Raw genomic sequence first — 17,400 nt, 5'->3', positions numbered from 1 at the left:
AGGCAGCATTATCAGGTTGTTGGAGGCTGTTTTCAAACCTTGGTTTTGAATAGCAGCGTCTCTGCATTAATTTAACCACTAAGCTAATAAGTAGGTTTCGGTTTTGTTATGCTAAGCTTTATTGCTTTTCTTTTGATCAGAATGGTGTTGTTGAGCAAAGCAGCAGACAAGGCATTCTTTGATGAGGGAATTAGTGCTCTATTCTTCTTCTATTATTCATAGCACAGTGGAATATGTAAGTACCTGAGGGTGTCAAAGGAGAGCAGGCTCTATTGCAAAGTGTTCGCCTTGTTTCTCTCAATAGCTGACTATGAGATGATAAACTGCTTAATACACTGCACTAATTGGATGAGAGCAAAAAGAGATGGGAATTAAGGCAAGGCAAAAAGAGAGAGTGCTACCAGTCTTCATTCACTCTTTTACTACTTTAACAGCACCAAAGGCGGCACAAGCTTTCTATAAGCAGGGTAGAGGTTTTGTGAAGAGATAAAATGAACCTGTTAGTGGATTCAAGTAATACACTAATTATTGCACAGTGTAAATATCACTACTGGTTTTATAACATGAAGGTAAACTTCTTTTGAGATGGTTATAGGATTGCTTGGCAGTAGTATAGATCCTAATAAGGGACCAGAGTAATAACCCCCCTGCAGAACAAAATTGCTGCCTGCAGAAGTATGATTCTGGCTTTTACAATTATTTCTGTAGAATGAATAAAAATGACTGAGTGACATTTTTTAATGCATAATGGCTTGATAATGATTCCCTTTCCTTTAAAGTAAAACATGCACTTCAAACTCTACTGTTAATCATGTCCAGGGGTAAATGTTCTTTTTTTCTATAAAAATATTTTTGTACCTATGGTGTTTTTAAATATATATACTCCAAAATGCATATGTGTATAAGATGGTGTCAGTTAAATTTATGGTTATTTGGAAGAATTTTTCAGTTTGTTCATAAAAACAAACATGCTAAAGAACCCACTGCGTTGTATAAATGCAAATTCTGAGAAGAGTAGTATCCACTGAAGGAAAATTTGCCTTCCATTAGAGCCACCTCAGTAAAGCTTTATCTTAAATTCTCTCTGCAACATTTACCAAAAGTCTTCTTTTAGGGGCAAGCCATGACATGTTTTAGGTTATTGCAATGTTGGTGTATTGTGACCAATTCCTTTCATTTCTTGTTAGTTGACCTATACCTTTGTATATGTTGGGTGGAGATGGCAATATGTTTGTGTATGTTGGGTGGAGATGGCAATACCTTTCATGCATACATGAAATGTGTTGTACAACAATTTCTTATCCATATATGGCATCAGTTTACAACAAAGCAATTTAGGAGAGGTTGGCTTCATTTTTTTTCTGGTGAATTACCCAAAGTGAAATGTTTCCATTTTTTGTCATGGAGCTTATTCAGAAAACACAGCCCTTGGATGTACATGAGGCTGGGGTTAGGGAGGAAAGTGTCTCAGAAAAAGAAAAGGGAGGAAGGAGTTCAGCTTTGTGAAACTTCCTGGGAAGCCTTAGCTGGGATTTATGGAAGGCCTTGTTTTACCTTCCTTACCTTGCCAGAGCACCTTTCAAAGTTGAAAAGCTTGGTGTGGTCTCCCAAGAGTCTGACAGGTGTTCCCTGCCAGCACGGAGCCAGGAAAGGGAAAGATTGTGGGTTTCGGTGATGGCTTTGAGGGATTGACAGGCGTCACAGCCCGGCCTTCTTCTAATCCGGGGAAGACCGAAATTCCTTTTTGAAGCGCTCGCAAGGCCAAGCTCCGTCCGCCACGGCCAACTGTAAAGCCACTCCCCCATCAGCTGCGGAAAAATAGGCGCCCTTTTACTGGGGGAGGGGGGTGTTGTTTGCAGCAGCCGAGTGACATGGGATTAGGAGGTTGGTAAACCAGGGGCTCGGGCTTTTCAATGGGACGGGGATGTAATCCTTGGAGGCAATTTCACGGGGTTTGCTTCAGCTCCGTGGCAGGTCAAATGGCTTGGAAAAGGGAGAGATCAGGCTGGGGGAGGAAGGCTTTCAGCCTCGCGGAAAGGGACAGGCAGAATCTGCCGCTCTTCCCAATAGAAGCAGTAATGGCTGGGGCAAAACAGCGCCATTTTTCTTCCCGCCTCTAGGACTGAAGAAAGAAAAACCCGATGTGTGGCAAACCTCACTTTCGTTCCTCAGAGCTTGGTCCTGAAAGGTTCCGCCAAATTTTCAACCAAAACAGCCCAGTATACAGCTCAGCAGTCTCTGACAGCCTCTCATTTTCCTACCCAACCCAGCCTATATGTGTGAGGGCTTCGAGCGGGCGCCAAGACACCTCCAGCTCCTCATTCCCCACAGTTGCTGGCTGGTACACAGCCCGGGCCTCGGGACAGGCTGACCTGATCTACAAGCCCACTCTTAGGGATGGAGGCCACTAAGCAGAAGCCTTTCAAGTGCCTCCCCAAATCACCCTCTTATGAGGAGATGCATTTTCGGGGAAGGAAGGAACGAAAAGGGACCAAGAGAGGGAGAGGCGGGTGCATACCAGCTTTGCTCACATTTAAAGCGAAGAAAAATGTGCCCATTGAAAATAATGCAGGAAGCGTTCCTTGTTAGAACAGCCAAGATGTTGATTTGGGAACAATTCTTATTCTGATTTGGTTGTATTCCCCAATAAGTGCATTTGATATGGTCAAGGCTTTCTAGGACACTCCTATTGGTGTTAGCTATTTTAAGGGTCCTGCCTAAGCCACGATCTTATGCCCACTTTCCAAAATCTCAGTGGGACTTTCCTCTGAGTAGTTAGGGGCAGAATTGAGCCATATCCTTTTACATCCACGTCATAGTTCTGGACTTAGTTTCCCTTTTTGATATCTTCCAGTAATTCTGCGACTACAATTTCCAGCCAAGCCATTAATTTATTTATTTGACTTATTTATTTATTTGACTTATTTATTTGACTTTGGGTGAGTTTGGCAAGTGGGTGAGGATTCTACACTAACCAAACCCAAGTCTGAGAATTTTTTCGAAAAATTTGGCAAAGCCTTTTTTACTTATCAGTTCGAACATTTGAAAAGTCCATCTTTTCTCCACATTCTATAAAGAACTCAATCTTTCGCACCTGCTTATACACCCCCCCCTCCCTGTTATTAGCACGGTTGTTTTCAATGGCACTGAACCTCCAGGTAGCTTTTGGAATTATTGATAAACGTGTGGATATATATAGAGAGATTTATTTTCTATGGGTAACTTTCCCACTTAATCGCAAGGAAAAGTGAGAGCAATAACAACATTACACAAACGTAGGTTTCCGATGGCCTTTCTCTGGCTTGCTGGCATTCTCTTGGGTTTTGGGAAACTACACTTAATACGTTAAAGAATTTGTACATAAATATTTGTCTAGGATCCCTATAATATCTACAACACAGAAATCTACAGAAATGACAAACTTGTACAAACACTACACTGAGTGCAATTATTGTATAACATTTCAAATATACAAAGCTCTGGATTTTTTTTTTTCGTATTTTTTAATAACAATGGTATGTACAGTATCGGGTATCACAGTATAGTAACTTAAACAGTCCATATGCTAGCGTTATATTTCCCTTTGGTTTACTATAAAACCCTTGGTTGATGTGATCGGTGGACAAGAGACCAGACCCGCCCCTCCCCAAGTGCTCTACTTGGCTTTGACCAGCCTTGGCTCTGTCAGCAAGCATCTTTTCTGGGCGGTTGAGAACAGCCTAGGCAAAGAGCGCAACCTGGCCTCCGTTGCCCTTCATTTTCTTAGCAACCTCACCGACCTCCCGGTCTTCTCTCCAGCCTCTCGCAACTCGGGCAGGTACTTTGCTGACCCAGTCGCCGATTTAGTAAGGAAAAAACTCCCGGCCGACGAAGGGTGGGCTCCTGCGGATTGGCCCAAGGGAAGCCGCAGAAATGGCGCCACCCCGCCTCCAGAAAGCGTGTATCTACTGGCTTCCCTCCCGTTTTGGTCTTGGAACGTGCCTCCGCCGATTCGCCCACCAACGGCTTAGCACACCTCTTTGCCCGCGCTGTTCCCGGGGAGGATATTGAGCTGTGTGAGCTGCGCCGCGTGCTCCTTGGCTTTCAGGCGCAGCGCCGCAATGCTGGAGGCACGCCGGTCCGCTGCCGCGGTGGCCGGGTCAGAGAGCCCACTCGATTGCACGGCGTTGTCCACGACAGGGGTTGGCTGTCGCAGCAGAGCAGCTGCGGTGGAAGCGCTAGTCAGCGGGGCCATGGTGGAAAAGAGCCTGCAAGCAAAGGAGACGCGGGACAGTCAATCTTAAGTTAGCCGAAAGTCCCACAGTTGCTTTTATGGTGGCGAGAGGGGGCTGCCATTTCGGTTTCAGTTTTATTCTCTGCAGGACAGGCGGCTTTTCAGAGCTCTAAAAATCGGGAAGGCGACAATTTGCCAATCTCGAACTGGAGAAGCCTGATTTAGGTAATCGCAGGAAAATAAGAAAGTCCCGTTTTGCGTCCGCTTTCTGGCCTCCTCCCGAACTGGGAACTGAATCCCGCATTCCCTCTATTTAGGGCGCCTCTTCTGCTTGCAATTCTGCACGCTTCTGATGGGACAACCTTGGCGAGCCATTCTGAACCCGAAAGTTGTGGGAGGAGGCTCGAGAAAGAGGAAGATTGAAAAACCCCGATGGGCAGAGTCGCGTTTATAGGTTGCTAGGTCGACCGTTTGTTGGCGACCGTAGCTCTTTTCAAGAAACTAGCAACCGTTCAAAACTCGCTTGCAGGGAAAGCTAGGGTAGGCTGACTCGGCTCTTCTCGCCCCTTCCCGCCAACCTACCACTAGGATGGCTTTCGATAGACCTTAGCTGGTCTGCCGAACTTGCTCTCGCCCCCTTAATTAGGGTGTCCGTCTGTGGCAACCCCCGTCTGTCTTATGAGAAACTTCCCGGCGCCCGGATGTCCAAAGCAGCGCCCGCCTCTCGGCTTCGCTCCGCGTAGATCCCCCTCCCCAGCGGGGAGTGCCGTTCTAGCGGATTGCCTCACAGCGGAACTCCAATTACGTTCCGGCAACCCCTAGCAATGACACAATCTGCGGCATGCTTTCCCTGTTCCTTTTTTCGACTGCGTTTCTCCCGGTGTTATTCAGCTGACCCTCTTTGACCGGCACGTCGAGAGACACGAGCTCTCCATTAACCAAGGAGGTGATTACTGACATCAGCGCGGCAAGGAATTGAACTGCGGGCTTGGAAGGCAACGGGAGGGACCAACTAAGACCAAACTTGCTAGGCTCTGGGACAGGCTGCCGGGGCTGGCGCCTGGATTCCGTCTGAAGTGGCTTCTGTCCCCAGCTTACCCGCCGTGCTCAGTGAGAGGCTTTATACAGTTCAACTCAGAATGGCCTCCCTGGCCTTGACTAGACTAGACTTCTGTAGCCTTTAGTTTGCAGAATGGAGGCCTGCAATACCAATCTTCCACAATTGGGAACCTCATGGCTGGAAATATTAGCAAACTAAAACTGCTAACCGCAGCTCTGGGGAATCTGATACGTGTAGATTAAAACCGCCTTCCTAAAAACGCTGGTTATTAAGAGCAGAGGGAAATCTCGCTCAAGAGGATGAGGTGTTTTTTTTCTACCCTGCACCCACCCTGTTCTTTTCCTTGCAGGGCTGCCCATTAAAATATGTTCAGCGAGTTTTTTGCAACTAACTTTTCAATGTTTTTGGCGGGAGGAACCAGGCTACATAGTTTAAAGAAAAGCATTAAAGCACGGGAACAGTGATCGTTAGGGGGCGTAGTAATCCAGTAACGTTTGGGAAATCGAATCACTATACTTGTGAAGGGGAAACAAAAACAGTTTCATTTTCATTGGTAGACATTCCTCGCCACTTAAAATCTTAATTTAACTTGGATTTCCATTCCTCCTGCAAGAGATAATTTTGTTTTAAGTGGCGGCATACCCCATGAATATATTTTCATTTTATTCTCGTTAATTTTTCCCTTGTATTTTCATCTTTCCTGTTTTAATAAACTCGGTTCTGTCTCGTTGTCTATTTCATTAGCTACAGGCTTATTTCATTGTTTGAATTTATCTAAGGAAATGCAACTATAGTATCGCCCATCCCCCTGTCTGATTTATATTTTTTCTATCCAGCGGATTGCCGTCCAAGCTAGGCAACTTGGCCGCCCCTCTCGAACGCGGTGTTTCAATTGCATTCAGTTTAATTAAATATGGGCCACCTATGATTTTCCTCTCCTCACATAATGTCATTGTATATTGCAGACCTTCCTGTAGGCATTTAGAATAAAATATACTCTTATTATAGGGAAATAATTCCCAACCTCCTGATCATTGGGAGACGGGGATACCCAACTTCTAACATATGTTTAAACTTTAATCATCGAAATGACTTTCCAAAGCTTTTTTCAAATCGCTTTCCAATTGTAATATAGAAAATCAGACGTGATTCGCACGAGGTTTTAAATCCATATTTTTTTTAAAAAAACGAGAACTCCAGAAATGTGCAACCCTCTTACAGCCTCCCAAATGGATTTTTAGATACGTGAATAGATTGGACCATTATTTGGACTGCAGCCAAGCCTACGTTGGATACAGAGAACTTCTGATTAATCGTAGCCAGGGCTGGACAGCACATGTGGGAGGTTGAAAACGGTACATTCATCTCCCCCCCCCCCCCCGCACCTTTAGCTTTCATTGATCTTGGCACTGAGAATTCTTAGGATTGTTTTTTTTTATGTGTTCCAAATCCTTAGACGGTAGGGTTCTACTCATCCTCCCTAAGAACCAAGTTGTCCCTAGCTCCGCCCCTTTGGCTTCAAAAATAGGTGCGTCTGGATCTACATAGCACATGCGTTCTCCTAGGAAATATCCCCCAACTTTACCCTTGTGCCGCAGGACAAGTTCAGCACCTCTTCTGTGACCCTCCGCTGACTAATGGGGGAAGGCACCAGGTGCGGGTGGGGAGTTTACCTGCCAAAAGCTGGACTGATGAAGGCCGGGTGTCGAAATACAGCCGCTCCCAGGAAAGTGCTGAGGCCTAGCGGGGTGCTGCTGGGGGGCAAGGCTGCAGAGCCCGGAGGTGGGAGGCTGGGAAAGGCGGCGGCGGCGGCGGCGGCGGCCGTCCAGGCAGAATCGAGAGCTGGGTGGTGAGGAGGGAAAGGACTAGCATCAAGGTAGGGACTGAGCGGATGAGATGCCGACAGCGGGCCAGGGAACGGCAGGCCGGGTGGATGGCTTTGAGCACCGGCCTTTTCCCTCTTCCGCCATTTGGCTCTCCGGTTCTGGAACCAGACCTGGAAGCCAAAAGAAAACAAGGGGCAATGCGATTAGTAAGCTCCGGCTCCTCGGCGGCCAGCAAACGATCTTCAGAAGCCCGATGACCCGCCTTCGGGCCGCGATATTGCGGAGGACAGCCAACAAAAGACCGGTTCCTAACCTCGCCAGACCCATCCAGCAGAGGAAGAGTGGGAAGCTTGTCTGGGTAGATACTCCAGAAAGCCATCTCGTAATCTAGCGCTTTTCTATTTTTCCGGCAGAGAGGGAAAGAAACACGCCTCCATCTCCTGGAAATAGTTTTCAAATATTTTCAATAGACTATGGGTTTCTCATCTTTTCTCTAGATTCTAGAAGGAAGTGAAGCAAATTGGTCCTCTTATTTATTAAGAGAAGTAATCCAAGGCTTCAGGTGAATGTATTAAAAGCTCCTTCACTCTGTATAAATCCAAAACAAAGGCTCAAAGCGGTAGATGGTCTTCTAAATTTAAGATATTGAACAGCTTTTTCATAGTTTCCTGCGAAATCAGAGGTGCAGATATTTAAATTAAATATTCTAACAGATAGAGGCATATACTGACTTATGCTCAAGTTTTCCTATTCAAAAGTAAAAATCCAAAGGGATACATCTACTTTTTAATGCAGCATTTCTTTTCTTTTTTTACCATTTTGGGGGGATTTAGACTGTTAGCCTTGGCTTGGACATATATAAACAACAAATTATTCTGATTATGTTTTATTGATATCCCTTTAAATGATGTTCTGCTGATATCCCTTTAAATCAGACTGTGCCATCGGAATGAGCTTTTAAAATATATTTCTCTTAGAAATAAGCACTTTGTTACTGACTTCCTATTGGAGGAGTTTCTCTGATATAGTCTTTTTTCTCATAGCTCTAAATCTTCAATTTCCACCCATCCTCTGGTAGCCTCGCCAAAGAGTGGGCACAGTGACTAGGAAGTATATGCTACTGCATAAGACATGCTGAAATATTCAAAAAGCAATATCTAATGTTTCCTAAAACTTTACATGTAACATTTCTCTATCCTTCCTTTTCTCAGCGCCAAAGTTTTTGGCAAATGTTTGAATGGTTTGGGCAATTTACGTGGCAGGTTAAACATATTAAAGACTTTGATACTTGAGAGAATTAGTAACAGTAAATAATCTTTTGCAGCTATTCATCTGCAGGTCCTATGTTTTTTAACTAAATCTTGGCTAAATAAATTTCCATAACTAATAGTAATAATAATTTATTAGATTTGTATGCCGCCCCTCTCCGAAGACTCGGCTCACAACAGTAATACAAAATACAAATCCAATGTTAAAAGCAAAAACAGTTTTAAAACCCTTAATTAAAAACAATCATACAACCCAAACAAACCATACATAAAACGGAGTAGCCGAGGTGAATCAATTTCTCCATGCCTGGTGACAAAGGTGGGTTTTTAGGAGTTTTCAAAAGGCAAGGAGGGTGGGGGCAGTCCTAATCTCTGGGGAGGAGTTGATTCCAGAGGGTCAGGGCCGCCACACAGAAGGCTCTTCCCCTGGGTCCCGCCAAATGGCATTGTTTTGTTGATGGGGACCCGGAGAAGGCCAACTCTGTGGGACTTAATCGGTCGCTGGGATTCAGGCAGATAATATCAGACATTGTCATATTTTGTCCTGTTGTAAAGCTTAAGTAGCATTAACAATTACAACAAAGTGAAAGGAACAGAAAACGAGAGTTTGCTTTCTAAGAATTTTGATTCCATTTCCACCAAATAAAAGAGTTTGGAAGTGAGAAAGAAGGAAAACATTATAAGTGGCAAAAAAATGACTTCTTTGCATAGCTCTTGGTTTGCTCTGATCACCTCCAAGAAGGCTCTCCTTATAGCCCTACTTACATCCAGCACATGAACTGAGCATTAAGGCAATGAAAATATTGGTATCTCCCAGTGTGCCTTTCCTGTTTCAATTAGCAATGCCTCCCCCATTCTGCCTCTTATTGAATTAACAAGTCTGAGTATACCCAAAGGTAAACCAAAAGCTTCTAATAATTCATATTCTCCTTAATTACATATTCTCCCATGAATGAGAACAAAGGGGAGGGTGAAAAAGAAAGATGGTGATGAGGGGAAGGGGGGGTCTCAGTTTCTTGCTCACTCTTTTTTCGGTTATTTAACTTTCTCACGACTCATTCCCCTGAGCTGAAAATCCTGAGTTGCTGTCACATCTCTGTTTGGCAATAAAGAAATGTGTCAACAGAGAGGAGGGAACTGAGCTCTTCATTAGCTTCTCTAATGCAAGAAGCTGTTGTGTATTAAATGAGCCATATGGAATTTATGGTGCTTTTGCTGTACTTGGCTTTCTGTGTAAAGTGATTTGCTCAGCACAGAGCCCAAAGGCCAAGCCATCTGTTGGGAGTTTGGTTGCCCCCCTGCACTGTTGCAAAGGCAATTCTGCCTTCCGCCAACCTACTTGAATTACCTGGCATGCTCAAGCCCAAAAAGAAATCAGAAGCACTAGGTCCCTCTCAGATGTTGGGGCAGGGGTTGAGAAGGAAGTCCCCTGTTCTTTTCTGAGTCCTCTTTGCTCTTGCACCAACATGCCTGGCTTACTCTTTGATATATTTTTGAAGGGTAAAAATTGTCAGAAGTGTTAATTTCAGAGGGGAAAGAAAGGAAGTTTTGTTGGAGACCTCCTGGACATAGTCTCTGAAAGGAAAAAAATTGAAGAAGCACCCACTTCTCTCAATTTTTTTAACTTAATTTGGGGTGAATGAAAGGATGAATCCAACAGGATGAAATCAATGATTAAAGCATTTCGTTTTGCGCAACTGAGAAGCTCCCCTGTCCAATATATCTGGCTCCCACATCAATTTCCATCCCCTCCCCCCTCAACTCACCTGTACTCTGGCTTCAGTCAGATCCAGGCGCATCGCCAGCTCTTCCCTGGGAGGGAAAGAAGTACAAGACAGGTGCTCAGGTGAAACTCTGAAAGGGTCCGGGAACAGGTACAGTGAGGTAGAAACTGCAGAAGGCCATGATTAATTCCACCTTCTCCTCCTCTGTTGCTCAGATCAAAGCGACCCCATCTGCTCAACTCCACATCAGACTTGGCCTCAGCTTTTTGTCTTAAAGTCTTTTGGTGGTGGTGGGATATACCACACAGGGGTTTCCCTGGACCATCCTTCCTCTCCCTTCCTGGATCAAAGCTGGAAATATTTTACCCTAAGCCTCAAGCTCGCTGCTGGTACCTGATGGCCCAGACAGGCTTTACCTGTTGATTTCCCCCAAGCTCAATTTACTTTCCCACTATTCCCTTTTTCTCCAAAAAGAAAGAGGGCAGCGTTCCCCAGAAGGAGTCAAGCCGGAGCCCACCTCCTCTCTAGTATCTCCAGCCAAGGCCTTTAACGAAAATTCCCACCTTCAAATACTATGCTGCAGCATGGGGGAGATCCATTGAGCTGCAACACAAGCCCTTCGTTGTGGTGATTATTGCAACAATTAAAGCAAATCGGAAACCATTAGAATGTTAGGGAGCTGCTCACAATCTGTTTACTTCGAATTCGGGCGACTCGCGGGAAAATTGGCTCGCCCTCCACTCGGAAGAAAAGGGCAGCGCTTTCGTGCTGCCAAAAAGAAAGTTCCCGGACCGATCTGCATGAACTATTTAAAAGGTCCGGTACATTTCTGCACTAATGTGTGTCCGGGGCAGTGGAAAACCCGACATCATCCTCAAGTTCACATATCGGGATTTTGGCACTGGAATCAGACTGTTTGGTGTGCTCCGCTGACCCATTTCCAGGGAAAAGACGGAGTGGTTTTCTGGGTTCTGGCTAGGCTAGAAAGGTAGCGTGCGTATCAGTGACGGAGGATGGCATTGTAGTAGCGGAATCGAATTTGACTAAGCGGCTAAGAAACCGCCTTAGCAAGGGATCCATCAGTTTCTTTCCATCACTCAAACGCAGCCCCCCTTTCCCGAGGGAATAACATGCACTGTGACAGGTTAACGAAATTAAAGAGACACCTCCCTCCCTCTTTCTCTTTCCCTCAAAAGAGAAGAAAATTAGAGGAAGAATCCTAGGCAATTGGTAAAAAAAGAGAAGAAGATCGAGTAAACTGCCGAATTTACACCCAGGAAAATTGCCTACGAACTTGGTAGAATAAGAGCTCACTTCGGCAAACAATCCACGCATTTTGCAGTTCAATTAGAGTATCTTTTCTCCCTCACTGCCCTTTTAGGGAAGGGACAGAGTTGAGTTTTATTAACAGAGCCTACTTTTGCTTCTCTGTTGGCAAAAGATTGGGAGAATTTGTGCTCCTGCAAAATTGAAGGAATTCCTAAGGAAAGGGCTGAATATTTAATTGATTCATATTATTAATTAATTATCAATCCAGAAGGGTTAATACGATGAATCAAGCTCACCAAAGTAAATCTGAAGCTAAGGAAAGGCGAAGATTTTCCCTGTCAAGGTGCAAATATTCAGGAAGCCATTTTACTTTTGGATGGAGGCTGGGTCCGAAAGTTCCATCCAGTGCTTCAGGAAAATTTGGTAATTCTCAGCTTGACCGAAGTTTCCTTTCTAAGCTGAGGCACATCCAAACAACAGCAACAGCTTTCTCGTCCCCAGCTCCATTTTTTCCAACTCCTATTTTCCGGATCCCATCCAGCAAATACTACCGTCTGCGAGCAGGCAAGCCAGCCCTTGCAGACTCTGCCAAAATGCTCCGGCCGAATGCTGCCGCCTCGTTCCATATTTTTAGCATTCGAAAGCGGAATACTTTGATCTTTTCCTATCTGTATGTATGTGACTTCCATTGAGAGGGCAGCTTTCCAGCTTCAACGGAAAACTGTGAAACTGATACCTGACAAGCCTAGCCAGAGCATCCGAGCAAAAATAGATTGGTTTAGCAACGATGTGCCCAAAATTTGGCCACACCTATCCTTGGCAGACTAGCTTAAAGCCCAAAGTCCAGCGGAGAGCTGGACACGATAATTCGCAAAGGCAGCTGAATTTGGGGAAAGGTGACTGCCCAAAGCACGGGAACAGCGAAAGGGGGAGGCAAAGCGGGGCACGAAAATGAGTTTTGTGGAGGACGACCCAAAGAAGACCCGTGAGGCGCATCTCCTCTTCAAATCTTTTCCCTTTCCAGCCCTGCATATCCTTTCTTATGCCTACCTGTTTCCTGCTTCCGTTTCCTTCTGATCTTGTACATGTAAAAACCGAAAGAAATATTTTAAAAACTTTCGCCCCAGAGGATTTTATGCCCAGTCGATCCGCCTTTCTTGATCTTGCAGCTCTTTTTCCTCATTCCTATGAGTTTTGTCGACGTTCCATCCTGACTTAGAACCCCTTCCCACCCTAGAACCACTTAGAGGCTAGCTGTTTCATCAGTTCATTCCCTACCTGGTGAAGACATCTGGATAGTGGGTCTTCTGGAAGGCCCTCTCGAGCTCCTCCAGCTGGTAGCTGGTGAAGGTGGTGCGATAACGGCGTTGTTTTCTCTTGAGCAACCCCTCCTCAGAATCACTGCCTGCCGACAGGCACACGCTGTCCTCACCATCCTTGCCGTCGGCCAGCTCATCTGCAGGGAGCAGCAGCTCCTCTTTGGGCGAGTCGCCGGCGCCCTCGCTTCCCATCGCGGCAGGCCCCACGCCAGTCCCACCCGCGGACCCCGAGCTCCGTCGGGCATCTTTGGCCTCGGTTAGCAGTTCGTCGTCCTCGTCCAACTCCTCATCCAGCTCCTCGGCCTCCTCTTCCTCCTCTTCCTCGTCCTCATCATCTTCTAGCAGTTCCTCCACTCGGCTTGGCCTACAATCGGGGCCGCCGCCAGCTCCAGGGTTGCTCAAGTCGTCGAGGGTACGAGCGGTACGCGCAAAGGGCGCGTTCTCCCGGTAGGACTTGCTTCGACTGATGCTGACCTGTGGCGCCTGGCTGATCTTGAGAGAGTCCCACGACGAGGTAGTTGCCTCGGCCCGCGCCAGCAATCGGCCCCCACCAGGCCCATAGAGGCGGCGCAACTTGGGCGGCAGATGCAGCTCGCCCATCTCGAACCCCGGCGGGCTGCCCTTGCCTGGTCCTGCCAGAGACAGAGACATGCACGGGTCGTCAGTCCAGATGGGCTTCTTGGCAAGAGGGACCCCTCCTGCAAAAAGTCCCAGCGTGTGTCATCCCAACCCGCCCATCTTCCTCCGCAGCTGTCTAGATTGAGTCAATAGAACCCAAAGGAATTCCGTTAGAATCCAGGCAACTCGCCGTTTCCGTAATAACAGACAAAGTCTGTTAAGTTCATAAACAGATTTCAGGCAGATTTACAGAATATAAAACAGCTTATATTTGAAAGCAGCTGCAGCAAACAGCATTGCCAGAGAACATCTCCCAACCTTACTTTGGTTTCAAATATTATTACTTTCAAATACCAACTAAAGGGAGCCCCCCCCTCGTCTAGCTGGCATATGACACCTATGGGTTCTGTCAAATTAATTTCCACATTTCTTTGGAGGTAGAAAGACAGATTCGCCCTTGAAGCCAAACCTGAAACTCCAGGCCGGAGAGAAAGTGATTTCTCTCCCTCTCTCCCTTTATGAAGAAAATCAAAACGGAACCTCTAATTTCCTACAAGATTTGGACACTGAACTGGAGTGTCCTCCCCTCCCCGCTACCCAGTTGGTTTCGCCTTTAATCTAGGCCTAGCAGGCAAAGGCGCTGCCAAGTTGAAGAAATACCCGCACAGAACTCTTGACAACAGTTGACATTTGCCACCACAACGCCACCGTAAAAACCCGTAAAGTGAGGAGGGCAGAAAAAGAGATCCTCGGTTTTGCATCTACTCCCCACCGCCCCGCCTTTTCCCTGAGTAGCGTAAACCCTGCTAGGTTTCAGCCCAGTGCACCGGAGAGAGAGAGAGAGAGAAAGACTGGGACAGCAGGGCGCACGGGGAGCGGAGTTCTTCCGAACTTGATTCGGCCTTCAACTGTCCGACTACTCAATTTGGGACTGTCTGAGTTTGGGGACCAGTTACTTACCGTAGAAGCGCCTTCACCCTATGCAATCCCTGGGCCAAGGGTGCAGTGGGAGGGGTCAAAAGACATTCAGGATTGCGAGCAAGACAGGAATCTACCTCTCATTTCTTCGAAGCTATGTTCCCTCCCTTTTCCACCCCCATTCCACTCTTCTCACCTTGACCGGTCTTGTCCGGCTCCGTCTTGTTGGCCAGAGGCGGCAGATTAGGAGCTGCTCCTAGCAGCCGCATCTTGCAAGGACTCCTCCTGCCCAGGATGCTGTCGATGCAATAGGAGGAGAGCAAAGTTGGCGATTTACTTTTGCATTCGGGCCTCTCGGAGCAGCCCTCTTCTTGGTATTGGCTGCTCATGGCTTTGGCTTGCTTGCACTCTCCCGGGCCGTGCGAGGGTTGAAGTTTGGCTGGGGCTGGTACCCCTCCCCCCACTAAGCAGCAGCTGAGACTTGCCCCTCTTCCTGCCCAGGACTCGAGGAACCAGGATAGTGACTGCGCTGCAATCGCTTAGCTCTTGATTCCCTCTCCTCCACGTGCTGGAAGGCGCGCTCTGATTGGCTCTTGCCAGAGGCTGGGCAGCCTCTGGCCTCAGCCCAAGGCAAAATGCGGGCTGGATCGTGGAGGAGAAGGGGAATGGTACAGGTTGGACCAAGTTGGGTGGCTTTCCTAGACACCCTTCTTGCTGCAACTGGCAAGAAGAACTGAATCATTTTTTCCATGAAAAAGAAAAGACAACCCCCTGTCCCCGAATGCCACAAGGAATGGATAAGATTATCCCATGTACAGTACAGCACGTCTCGACTGCATTGACTAAACGTAGAAGCTTGTTTGATTCAATTATATTTTGCTTACAAGTTTAATTGCAATATTCAAGATAGCTTCCCATTATTAATTTTAAGAAATAAACTGTTGATACTTAGATTTTTGAATGAATCGCTGGATTAATCATTACTTTCACTCACTGATTTTCTTTACAAACAAAACTAATAATAATTTAGGGTGCAAACCCATGCGTACCCATTCAGAAATTGATCTTATTTATTTCTTGGGCGCTACGTTTAGAATTTGCATCCTTAACATGAGAATTTACATAAAGACTGTAAAGATTCACACACTAATATTTACTTAGACAAAAAAACCCCATTTACAATTAAGAGGATAAAGCAGCCGACAAGTTGCTAGGGGAAAACTTGACGGGCCATCCAAACCAGCACATTACGGACTTTGTGATGTATTAGTTATACAGTATGTAATTTTAATCGCTGTGCATAGGAATTATAAAACACCGATGTTCATAATCCTCCCTCTCCCCCCTTCCTTCTTTCCTTCCTCACCAAAGCAAATTCAGATCTACCTAAGATTAAAAACGAACATCGTTGGCACGAAGCAGCGCCTTCACTGGAATAATAAAACGGGGGATTTGGAACCCAGCTGTAGAGCTTATTCATCTCTGAGATAGAGGCCAAGGCTCCCTGGCTAAAGATTAAAGTTAGGCAACTGGGAAAAGCGTTTCACTTTGAAAAAAAAAAACTCTTTTTTCTTGATCTACAAGTTTTCGCTGCTGTTGTGCAAGAACCAAAACGAGCTGAGATCAGAAACAGTTTAGGCATTTGCAAGGAACTGATGGGTAATTCCAGCTGGCTTCCTCGATGCCCAAGTTCATTTTTAAACAAGCAAACTGTAATAGGGTCAATAACATCTTGTTTCAAAGGGACTATCTAGGAAACATTGTGGATTAGGAACTGAAGGCCACTGAGTATTTTCCTCGGAGGGTCAGGATCAGTGCCAAAGACTGCAAATTTGCTCTGAAGTTATTTTTATAGGGTAAGTTTTCCCGCTACCTTCTAAAGAGAAATGCAGGCAGAGAAAGCAGCAAGGAGCAAGGAAACTATAGTTGAAATCCAGGTTTGGGACAAGGGGAAAATTCCAGATCTGGTTTTCTTCCCACTGAACCTTCTTCTCCAAGCACGTCAATTTTTTTTACAAAGATATCTATTTGAATCGCTTACAATTTGTATTTAAAAATATAAGGATTTATAATTGGAATCTTTCTTACGCACTTGCCCTCTTTTACTGTAATAAACATCTGGGTGACTGTTTGAAATGCTAATAAGAGAGCAGCGTTCCGGTGCCGTGGCGGCAAAACTGTTTCGCGGCGAAGTAGAGAACCGAAGGAAGGAGAGCACCGCGCCTGCTTCCCTAAAAGATAACCCCCAAGGAGGCTCGTCCCCAAAAAGTTCTCCTCTCGATTCTTCTACCCAGGTGCTCCATGCGCAACCCGCAGTGGTTCCCAGCGCAGTGGTTCACACCGCGGTTTCGGTGGCGCTTGGTTTCATCCTGCCTTCCTCTGCTCTGGAAAACTCGGAGGTCCTTGTAGGCAACATGTGGCACCTACTCGTGCGGGGAAGAGTTTCATGGAACTTTTTAAAAGCCCCTATAAACCTTGGACTGCAAAGTCCAAGGCACAACAACCGCCACCCGGCTAAAAAGTGAAACTTGAACGTCGAAGTCCATTTCAAGAGAACTCTTTAACGACTAGGCGATTTCACCGTGGCGGTTTCCTCCTCCAGAAGAAAGGCAGAGGTGGGAGGAGGGAAACGTTCCCTAAGAAAGGGCGGGATCCGGCGGTAAGCGTCAATTCCTCCCGAAGGGCGAACAAGTCGGGAGACCAATCGCTGCCTGCCGAGGGAATTTTATTTGCCAGAGTCAGCCCGGTTGCCGGTAGAAGGGCTTGCTCTGCGCATCTTCCTGGATCCCCCTCAAGGGAACGGCCGGAGGAGTCCTGATCTCCGCTCTCGCCAGTCCTGAGGCCGAGACTTGAAAAGAAAAGGCGGCGGCGGCGGACATTTGGGTCAGTAGAGCGTCTTTCGGGACTGCCCTCAGGCGCCCTTTGCCCCGCCGGAAAAACTCCATGCCGAGGGCCAATTTCCTCCGCACCGCACTCCCCTTTCTTTTTCCGACTCCCGGACAAACCGGGTAAAAAAAAACCGGGCGAAACCGGACGCGTTTAATTTTGCATTATCCATTTTCCACCTTGCCTTTCAGATGCCGAATGGCACGCTATTGTCGGCGCATCCAACCGCCAACGACGCCGAGCTCTGCCTGGCCGCCCAAGAGCCACAGCGCCGGAGGAGCAGCCTCTAAGCCCCCTCA

At 46.5% G+C, this 17,400-nt stretch overlaps 1 protein-coding gene across 1 annotated transcript; it reads right to left on the bottom strand.

The window, feature by feature from the left end:
- Positions 1-3,285: 3,285 nt before the first annotated feature.
- LOC139167336 (homeobox protein ARX-like) lies at positions 3,286-14,695 on the bottom strand. The gene is made up of 5 exons (XM_070751804.1): positions 14,412-14,695; positions 12,639-13,311; positions 10,134-10,179; positions 6,947-7,269; positions 3,286-4,247 (listed from the first exon to the last, which is right to left on the bottom strand). The coding sequence occupies exons 1-5, from the start codon at positions 14,602-14,604 to the stop codon at positions 4,007-4,009; spliced, it is 1,476 nt and encodes a 491-aa protein (XP_070607905.1). The 5' UTR covers positions 14,605-14,695; the 3' UTR covers positions 3,286-4,006.
- Between the last annotated feature and the right edge of the window lie 2,705 nt (positions 14,696-17,400).

This window comes from Erythrolamprus reginae, chromosome 4 (genome assembly GCF_031021105.1).
Source record: "Erythrolamprus reginae isolate rEryReg1 chromosome 4, rEryReg1.hap1, whole genome shotgun sequence".
Classification (NCBI taxonomy): Eukaryota; Metazoa; Chordata; class Lepidosauria; order Squamata; family Dipsadidae; genus Erythrolamprus; species Erythrolamprus reginae.
This window is presented reverse-complemented; position numbering and strand designations above follow the sequence as displayed.

Excerpts from the sequence above, each read along its gene's own strand:
- LOC139167336 (XM_070751804.1), bottom strand. The coding sequence starts at position 14,604 with ATGAGCAGCCAATACCAAGAAGAGGGCTGCTCCGAGAGGCCCGAATGC. Across the intron at positions 7,270-10,133 it reads TGACTGAAGCCAGAGTACAG|GTCTGGTTCCAGAACCGGAG; the intron begins GTGAGTTGAGGG and ends TTTGGCTTCCAG. Across the intron at positions 4,248-6,946 it reads ATCAGTCCAGCTTTTGGCAG|GCTCTTTTCCACCATGGCCC; the intron begins GTAAACTCCCCA and ends CTTTGCTTGCAG.